Here is a 10,312-nt window from a genome sequence, read left to right as displayed (position 1 = left end):
CCCCTATTCACATCATGTACTTTAAGGCTATTTTGCATTTAGGCAATAAAACTAAATTCTGAGTTCAGTGTGGTGATTAGACAGCTTATACAGGATAAAGTTTCATCTTCAAATTTCAAGTCAAAAGAGGTCTAGCCTCTGTCTTAATAACTGTGCATTTACTGTACATTTGACGATCAAACACACTGCTTTCAGTTACATCTACCTCACACCTCTGTGCGGAGCCTATTTATGCAGATGTTTACCAAGAATGTTAGACTGTCGGCAACATAAGACCTCTTTATTGTTCTTGGGTGCACACAACATCACTGCATATAGGCTGTCTGAATAAAACCAAAATCTGAGAACCTACAAATGATATTTAACATGTCCTGCTGACATTCATGTACAGATCAATCATCATCAGTAAAAAATAAATCAATGAAAACAAACACAAAAAAAAAGATGTAAAAAGCTATGACATGAATGAAGACATACAGAACAACTGAACAGCCTTAAAGACAGTCCTTACACACAGTCAGCAATCTTGCACAAAAGGAAATTAATTCTTCATCAGCAAATTCCCTGGGTGGACAGAAAGTGAAAACTTTGTTCTGAGCATTTACTACTTTTTGTGTTCAGTGTATTTAGTCAATTATCTTTAACCTTAATGAATTCAAAATTTTGATTTTTAGAAAGTTTGAGAAAGTATTTTTTACATTCATTGCGTTGAGTTATTACGGACTATAATTCAAGTGACAAAACATTCTGGAACAAAAGCCTTCAGGTACTAGGATGTGCTGTGCACAGTGAGCAGTGGTGACACACTGAAACATGACTAACAACAAAATTAAAGTTCCGATTGTTCTGTGTGGGTCTATGCTTATTTCTCAATCTTCTCAAAGATGAGCAAGGTGAGGGGCTGGCGAGGGGAGCAGGGAGGAGGTGGGGTTGGGGGGGAGGGAGGCCATGGCTCCATCCTGTGGCCAGAGCTGGCTCTCGCTGCCCCGGTCTTGAAGGGGGGACCCTGGTGGTGCTGGAGTAGGAGGAGGCGGTGAAGGGGAGCCCTGTGCACACCGTGCTACTTACTTGAAGCCCTGCTGGTTCCAAGCCTGGCCGTAGACGCCGTAGGTGGGGACCTGCCACCCATTCGGGACATACTGGCTGATCTGGGGCCCATTGCCGTACCACTGGCCCCACTGGCCATAGGGCTGGGCCGCAGCGAAGCCCATCTTGTTCTGCTGCAAGGTTTAGTGCAAAAAGTACGGTTTAAGTATGGTTTACCCTCCAGCATTTCAGCAATCATAATAACCACAGCCCTGAATTTACCAGGAAGTTCCATGACTTTCCTGCTGGGAACTTGCAAAACTCAGTAACTTATTGGACATGAGGTCACCATTTGATGCAATGATGGGATGTTGCAAGCACCAGGACCAATGGGTCCATTTCCCTGAGTATGTCACAAGGTGAATGGCATTAAAGCCACAGCAAAATGAAAAAATTATGCTTTTTAAATTATTTTAAACTTACACATTTGCTCTCATTACCAACTGTATGAATCCCATTTATCCCTTCAACATGGAATTAAATGAAAGAGGCAAAATGCTTAATGTCCTGTCACTGTGATGTTCCTCAATGCCTAAGTTATGGTTTCAGTTCATCTTATGTTCAAAATATACTGAGACAACACACTGCAGCACTAAACAGAAGCTTATGGTTATATCTTCCTATGAGCTCCTAAGAAGTCAATGACTAGATGCTGCTCTTATTGTTCTACAGCATGTACAGCATATGGTGCATTTACCTGGGGCATAGACATCTGCTGCATCGAGTTCATCATGTCTGGGGTCTCTTTACCCCAGTAGCATTTCACTATGTGGCCTTCTATTGAAGAGCCATTCACTGACACAATGGCATGGGCTGCTGACTCATGGGAGTTAAACCTGGACAAAAACAGAGGGAGAGAGAGAGAGAGAGAGAGAGAGACTCAGAAAAGACTGAACCTCATTTTATACATTTCATAGATTCCCACGTCACTGCTGGAGATCTGTACTGTAAGCAAAATGTGCAAAGTCCAACACAGATGTCCAACACGCACCAAGGGCGTAAACCAATACAACAAGTAAGTTGCAGTACAGCCTGAAAACCTGTACAAGCATCAACAGCTCATAGCATTAAAAACATATCAGCAGCCCACAGTATCTCCAAAATACTGGAGGTTTTCCTTACCACACAGTACACTATACATTTGCTGCATGTGTCCAGTGTCTGTATCGTATTTTGATCTGGCTTGGGGGGAAAAAAAAGAAAAGACAAACTTTCACGTACCTCACAAATGAATAGCCTTTGTCTGGAAAAACTCTGACTTCCATGATTTGTCCAAAGGGGGAGAAGGTCTGTCTCATCAGTTGCTCTGAAAGCCAAGCAGACAGTGAATATTAGATCCTGTTTCTATGTGGGTTGTGTTGTGAGCAAACAATAGCTGCAAAAGAGACGTGCCATGTTAGCACCCCCGGGTACAGGTCCCATGGTGGTTGCAAGTTAAAATCACGACTTTGCTGATAATGCCACAGGACTGAAAAAAAAAAACCTCACTGAGCAAAATAACCACAGCTACAGTATTTTATTTTATAAACAAGCAGTGCATGCATTCATTCATCTTTATTACAAACAGCATTTCCTCTGAAAAGATCAAAACCCCAAATTAATTAATCCCAAAACACAGTACTGTCTGTAGCCACAGCTCGATATAGATTATATTATGTTGATGCATCACAACTTGTCACCATTTAAAAAATGGTTGTATGTTCTAATTTCCCATTATAATCATGTCTGACAAAGAAAAGTCCAGAATCATCTTACTGAGGAGTTAGAAGCAGATATTTGACATTTTTGCTTTTAAATAACTAACAAAACATTTCTTTAGCTATGAAATGATTAAATTACTGTTCAACTAATCACTGCAGTTCTAAATACAGCATCCATTGTAATGGTGTGGTTCGATCATGCGTTGTTAATCACTTCCAACAACTGAGTTCTCCTATTAGGTTTGGGTATCATTACTATTTTCAAGATTCTATTCCTTTAAGAGGCAGCAGTTATGGTTATTGCTTCAGTAAAATCTTGCTACTAATAATTACAATAATATACTACATTGTATAATATCCTAACAGCTACCAGGCGCATTTTTCTACTTTTACTTTTGACATGAATGTACATTTTTGGATTACACAGACATATGTTTAAAGTAAAATGTTTAATTGCAGGACTTTTGTGGTATTTGTCCTTTTACTTAAGTAAGGATATGATAGTTTCCTCCACAGCTGCCCACCTCTGCCTATCAAGGTAGATAAACACTTAATAATTATATTAATCAATATAGTTGCTATGTTTTTAAACCAGTGAGGTTACACACCCACAGCCTGACTGTACATCCCCTTTAAGGAAAGTTGTGATGCAGACCAGAGGGCTTTTTGTGTGGAGTCTCTTATGTTGCTGCAGTTACACCAAAGTATCACTATAAAGGTAGTAAAATTACTTTAGTCAACTGTAGCGAGCTTCGATGAGCACAATAGGAAGAGAAATATAGAGTCCCTGTTCATGTCATGTTACTGCAATGTCCTCCTTCATTCTTCACACAACAGTTGTGTGAAACACTATTTACCACAGATAAATGCTAGCTGCAGAAACACACAGTGAGATAAAGTAAACGCAGCTATAGCAACAGTGGTCTCTCTTTTGGTTTCCTAAATATTTTCATATATACTTCTGCTACTGTATTTTAACAGTAGCGCAACATGCCAATCCCACCCTTGTAAAATGTTTTGGAGGATAACGTTTCCAAAATTAAAGGGATTGTTACGAAACAATCACACAGGGTGCACTGTTAACTTGCTAATCAAACAACTCGGCAACAGTTGGTTAAGTGAGAGTAACACGAGACTCAGGACTCATTAAGAAGTGTGTTAGAAGACAAGTAAGACAGGCAAGTGTTCAGGCACAGACAGTTAGCTGATAGCAGCTGTTTACAAACTACTGCAAGTCACAGCTGTGCAGAAACTGACAAGATGAATCAAAATTAAACTTGTTGAATAATTCCTTTAGAAGCAGAATACGGGAACAAGTTCTAAGTTAGTACTGGTTCTCCATGCCCAACCCTATCGACAGCACAGAGTTATAAGCTACACCGCGTCTAGACTTGATGCGAGGATAAATTTACTACCACTTCTTGCCTCACTGAAATTCTGCGGAATAAAATGATTAAATAAGAATGGTCATATCCCCGTAAAAGAAGGGCTGTTATTTTTCAGCCAATACCTTTTCTCCTTTATTCAGTCTATGCCTTTGACGTATTTAGCCTACCATTGTCGGTGTTATTATCACACTTATGTTAGCAATAATTCTCACAGTATTCATTACCTGTCAGTCCTGTGCTGACTCCACCACAATACACGGTGCAGTTACTGGGGCTGGACTGACTCACTACTTCATCAAAGGATAGGTGCTTGGAGTTATCTGGCAGGAAAACAAGGGAACAATTCTCCTGTTAAGGTGTCAATCCAAAATCCCAAGCAAACAGAATCTGCATATTTATACCAACTTACTTTCATAGGTAGTCTTTGGGGCGGGGGGCTTTCTTGTGGCCCAATTAGTTCGAATCTGTCTGCCTCCTAACCACTGACCCCCCATGTGCTGAATGGCGTTTTCTGCGTCCTGTGGAAAGAAATGATCTGGGTAACCCATCAAACTGGAGACTAGTAACATAAGATCTAAAATGTACCCCTTTAGAATAAATCAATAGGGAATCTTTGTGCTAATTTTAGTGTAACAACAAAGAATGGTTTTGTTCTTTGGAGATGTACAGATATAATAATAATATTAATATTAATAACAATAATGCTTTTAAGAGCCCTACTATTAACAGCAGTACTAACACAATGATGTTTACTTACCCATTTATTGAAGAAAGACACAAAGCCATAGCCTTTAGATTTCCCTGTAGCCATGTCTTTCACCACACGAGCATCTCTGTGGAACAAAAACACCAACGGCAGCACAACATGAAGGCTCTACTGTATGAAGTGTAAAAGGTAACAGGTAAAGTATCTTGGTGAACTCTTTTAATAAGAGCTGCAACTAACCATTATTTACAATTATCCTACTGATCATTTTATCTACTTAACATTTGTTTAAGACAGTAGTATGAAGCTTTTCTCTTTAATTCTGACAGGCTAAGCTGACCTGTTGAAAATACTTGCTTTTGTCCTACCAATAGTCCAAAACCTTGAAATATTTTGTTTAATATCACAGATACAAAAGAAAACGCACAAATAACCACATTTAAGGAGTTACAGTTTGCTAGTAATTGGCATTTCACTTTAAAAAATGACAGAAGCATTTAATTGATTATAATCTCTATACATCTCTGGATAATAAGCTTAGCCATCTATGAATGCCACCATTGTTTGTCTTAATATGTTTACTGGTATGTAGCACGAATGGGGATCACATTGCTTTCTGGTATCAGAGATCAGTCTATTCCAGACCTAATCATCTTCGTCAGAAAATATAAGTCTGACACTTACGATATCCTGCCAAACGGACCGAAGGCAGCTTTGACGTCTTCTGTGGTTATTTCTGGGCTGAGGTCTCCAACAAAGACATGAAAGTGATCTATAGAGTGAGAAACATAGTTTTGTATATGTTACAAGACAGGCATTGTTTCAAAACTAATATTCTGTCCAAGATGGTTACTTCCAGCCTTGACAAACGTAAAGCATTTATGCAATGAATGCCTTCCTGATTTTCTGTCTTTATATTTCTTTAAAACATCAGTACTTATGAATCACACCGTTCCACTGTATTAACTTCATGGAGCATATATCCCCACCAACAAGCACATGTACTTACTACTTGTGTCTTTTTTCTGGCTGGTTGGCGTCGTGGCCCAGTTGACTTTGACCTCCTGCAGAGAGGGGCAGAGAAAGAACAGGCCAGGTGGTGTATGTTTACATCATTTAGCAAAACCTTCATTATAAGGGTGAATAAATTTGACCTTATAAAGTATTTAAATATCTAATATTCTCTCAAAGAGATACTACATTAAATTAAATGTGGTGACTTAACTTTCACTGGTATTGTACCAAACCCTAAGCTCTTAGTTATCTGACAGAAAACAAATCATTTCCAAGTGTGACTGTGAACCAAGTCAAGAGCAAAACCATGGTATGATAAGAAGCGGGGTACTAATCAAAGGCATAAACCAAAAACAACAAATGTATATACTATAATATGTTTTAATAAATACAGCTAATTTAAACAGAGTGGCTGCTCAAGTCAGCACCACAGTCATCTGTGGTTCCAGTTTATGTCCTTTTACTGAACTTATTATTACACCATCGAGCACCACTTTAATATCCTTTTATGTGACCCAGGGGTCTTTTAATGTTTCAGACTTAAATTTTTATGTTTTGCTCTATTGTTCTAAGTAACCTGGCTGTATCAAGCCTCCTAGACTGTATTTTCACACCCCTGAATAACATTTGTCACTAATTTCTCTTCGTAACCTCACTTTGCTTGAAATATTCAAGCCACATGAAGACGGTAAGACAGCTCACATTTAGCACCACAACTATTTCCAGACCATTAGATTTAAGAGGCCAGGGAAAAGGAAAAACAATCTGAAATTTTTAATATCTGATATATTTTTTGGCTCTAGCAGTCCTCTCTTGCCATTTTGAATGTCCTATACACTTAACGGTATATCAACCTAGGCAGTATACACATTTTTTGTGTTTTTAGAAAGCATCAACCTTGATTTCCCATCCCCAAAGCCCCCCCATCTCCACTCACCCTGTAGATACGATAGCTTACCTTACCCATTATTTTCCTTCCATTCATGGCTGCCAATGAGGCAGCAGCATGCCTGTGGTCATAGAACTCCACAAAGCAGTATGGATCATTTCCAGCCGTCTGTCAACGGGAAAACAATACTGATATTAAGTCAACACTTTAATCACTCCTGATGACAAGAGCCACCTACTGTAGTTTGGCGTGTCAGGCCTGACATGACAGACTGGGAAGGGAAAAATCAATCATACAACACATGTGCATACATTCAAAGACAGCACCACAACCTTTAAGGCCAAAGCCGAATCCCAGTTCTTAAAATCAAACCATTCGGATGAGAGGGAATAAAACTCACGTCAACTATCATTTTACAGCTCTTGCAGGGTCCTATCTGCGTGAACACCTGGAGGATGAGGGGCTCGGTGACATCCCTGGACAGATTCCCCACATACCTGCAAACAAGGAGAGATGTGGGGGAATTGAGTCTTTGTCAAACAGGAAGTAGCATGCAAACAAAGGCTAGTTAACCGGGCTAGCTACTGCCCACAACAATTCTTTATATCAGAAGATAAACAGCAATGAAAGAGTACTAAATACTACTGAAAATAGTTTCCGTTTTACACATACACCTCGAGTTTGGTCAACCCCTCTCTGGAACAGTCTCGTGCCTTCTCTCCGAGCGTTGACGTGGCTTGTCTGCTAGCTAGCTAAAACACGGCTAGCCGGTTCACACGGGCCTCAGGCTAAGTGTGTTGGCAGCTAGGGGTACTTTAATAATTACCTCCTTCCAGCTACGGCCTACCTAATGCTTGCTCGTTGTTAATAAAATACAACAGTTTTAATGAATCTAACCATCATTTCATGAAAACCGGTGCGTTTTAGATGAAGCGACTTACTGGATGCGTTTACATCTTTAGCTAACGGTAGCTAGCACTAGCTAGCCAGTCGCTTTCATTTTCGGGCGAATTACGGTTCCGTCTATTTATACAGACAAATCAAGAAGAACTTTGAGTTCATATCGACAATTCTACCTCCTTGGTTACATATATGTACGTCGCCATTATCAACATGAAACAATAATGCGAATTAAAAACCAATGTGTGTCAAAATTACAAGGTTTTATAGCGCTTAATTGAAACAACAACGTGGAAACACTTCGGACGCGCCGTAGTTAGACGAAGCCTTCCCATTCCAGGACATAGACAGGGCCGCTGTTACTCACAAGGTTCTGGGTTGATCGTCCTCCATCATCAAGGTTTAGTGGTCGCGTCCTGAGAGCTCTTTAGGCCAATGGCATACAAATGGTTTGTGCTGAACTTGAGCGACCGCGAACGTAAATACTATATCTACTATTTAACGATAAATCCGTGGCCGCCTCTGCTCTCACACACACCGCAGACAGCCTCCGTCTGATGCAAACAATAGGAAGTTGAAGATGGCGGAGGAGCGGCGTCAGCAGCGTCAACCTGCGCGCTGAAATGAAGCCAAAATCAAGCGCTCTTTCTCCCACACGCAGATTTGTGCCTCCACATCTGTATCTGCACGGCAAAGACTGCACACACAGAAAGTTAATATTGACTCTGCAAAGCTGTACTGAATATTATTTTGTATTTGCTGTTTCGTGGACGTTGCTTATTGAAACAAAGTGCAAAAACGTTGAAGAAAATGACAGCTGGACACATCTGGGAGAGTTGTTAAGAGTGTGCAGTGTCACAGTCACAGACAGAGTTGGTTACAAGTTTGCGGTGAAGTGTGTTAAACAGTTGTGAAAAATGGAAACATTTAATCGTTACCTAAGCAAAACACGTGCGCCGCCCGGGAATCGAACCCGGGTCGCAAGAATGGGAATCTTGCATGATACCACTACACCAGCGGCGCCCTTATCATGTTAGTGTGGGAACAGGAATTTTCTCAACTAAACACAGGAAAATTTGTAACTGGTTGAATTAATCACTGGGCAAAGGACCATGATCCCTTTTAAGTGTACATAATTTACCTCAATTTCTAATAAAAACGTTTATCTCAAAAGTAATTTAACCCCCATAAACCGATTACAAAAAGATGAGGAAAGGTACGTGGCTATTTCCAATACCTTTCTGTCAGCAGTTACTGCTTTGATCCTTCCTATTATTAAACCATGCAGTCTGTGGTAAGGACCCAGCTGATGTAGGTATTTAGAAGCCTGTTACTCTGACCTCTCTGTTTATGTAAGTTAATGGAAAAGACTGGTAAACTTTTCAATGCACATAGTGTTACTTGGGCCATGACAGAGAGTGTTCCTTAGAGCTCCTTCTATGGGAGAGATGGGTAATATGTAGAAAATAACACTCTTTGTGAAAGAGATAACGACAGTGGTATATTTAGAGATTTGAAAAATTTGAGTCAAAGTGGTAAGAAAGGCTACTAATTAAGTTCATATTGGGGAAAAGGTGTAATTGGATAGTAGAGTTTTTTTTAACATCTAATTCAGGGTTTAGGTGGGATCTGTTTTGTCAGATAAACAAGGTATGAAAAAATGAATTTCTAATCGAATTGTAAAGAGTCTTATCCTTTCAACATTAAGATAAATTGCATATTCAGGAATGTAAACAGATGTAGACACTTCACTTGAAGCAAAGAATGAAAACTTAATGGAAATTTTAACCTCGTAATCATGAAACACAAGAATGCTGAACATATTGTTGAAAAATGCTAACATGGATCAGGATGCAAAGCGCTTCAGTAGAGTGCAACCAGACTTTTACGCAGCTCTTGAAGACATTTCCCCACTTGTTCAAGATGTTTCCTCAGTTTTAACTGACTGGTGGGGAGTTCAGGTGACTCAAGGTGTGAATGGGTGAAACTGCCCAGAGATGGACCTGATAAGTGTTGCAACCTGTAACCAGGCTCTAATAAGATCCATTGTTGTTTCAAAGGTATAGTAAGGGAGAAGCAAAGTCTAAACAGCAGTGGCAGACGCCTGGCAGACGGAATGGAACTCAGACACTAAAGAATAGAATAGAATAGAATAGAATAGAATAGAATAGAATAGAATAGAATAGAATAGAATAGAACTTTATTGATCCCTTTGGTGCAAACCTCAGGGAAATTGTTGAAACTAAAGGGAGACCTTATAATAGAATTCACAAGTCTTTAAATATTAACCACTGCTAAGCAATATATGGTATTTGAAGAGTGCTGTATTTAATGGGGAAAAGATCTTTAATCCTGTTGTCAGCTGTGGGAGACATTTGATATTGCACGCTCAACTAACAAAAGTTGTGTGATACAACCACCACAACAGGGCCCGAGGTCCATAGTGAGTGTCTTCTGCTCTGTGGTTCCCCGGTGGTGGAACGAGTTACCAAACTCTTCAGTCTGCTGATTCCCTCTCATTCTTTAAGAAAAGACTAAAGACCCATCTTTTCACTGAACACCTTTGCACTTGACAGACTGAAAACAAACAAAACAAAAAGAAACAACCCAAACAAATAATTCTATTACT

At 39.7% G+C, this 10,312-nt stretch overlaps 1 protein-coding gene and 1 non-coding gene across 2 annotated transcripts; both read right to left on the bottom strand.

The window, feature by feature from the left end:
• Positions 1 to 263: 263 nt before the first annotated feature.
• Positions 264 to 8,268, bottom strand: LOC103361065 (nucleolysin TIA-1 isoform p40). The gene is made up of 11 exons (XM_008287060.1): positions 8,051 to 8,268; positions 7,184 to 7,280; positions 6,853 to 6,951; positions 5,890 to 5,944; positions 5,565 to 5,652; positions 4,932 to 5,007; positions 4,584 to 4,692; positions 4,399 to 4,494; positions 2,308 to 2,392; positions 1,784 to 1,922; positions 264 to 1,220 (listed from the first exon to the last, which is right to left on the bottom strand). The coding sequence occupies exons 1-11, from the start codon at positions 8,077 to 8,079 to the stop codon at positions 1,065 to 1,067; spliced, it is 1,029 nt and encodes a 342-aa protein (XP_008285282.1). The 5' UTR covers positions 8,080 to 8,268; the 3' UTR covers positions 264 to 1,064.
• Positions 8,269 to 8,635: 367 nt separating this feature from the next.
• trnag-ccc (transfer RNA glycine (anticodon CCC)) lies at positions 8,636 to 8,706 on the bottom strand. Its single transcript has one exon. It is a non-coding gene; the product is annotated as a tRNA-Gly (tRNA).
• Between the last annotated feature and the right edge of the window lie 1,606 nt (positions 8,707 to 10,312).

This window comes from Stegastes partitus, unplaced genomic scaffold, assembly GCF_000690725.1.
Source record: "Stegastes partitus isolate 25-593 unplaced genomic scaffold, Stegastes_partitus-1.0.2 Scaffold485, whole genome shotgun sequence".
Classification (NCBI taxonomy): domain Eukaryota; kingdom Metazoa; phylum Chordata; class Actinopteri; family Pomacentridae; genus Stegastes; species Stegastes partitus.
This window is presented reverse-complemented; position numbering and strand designations above follow the sequence as displayed.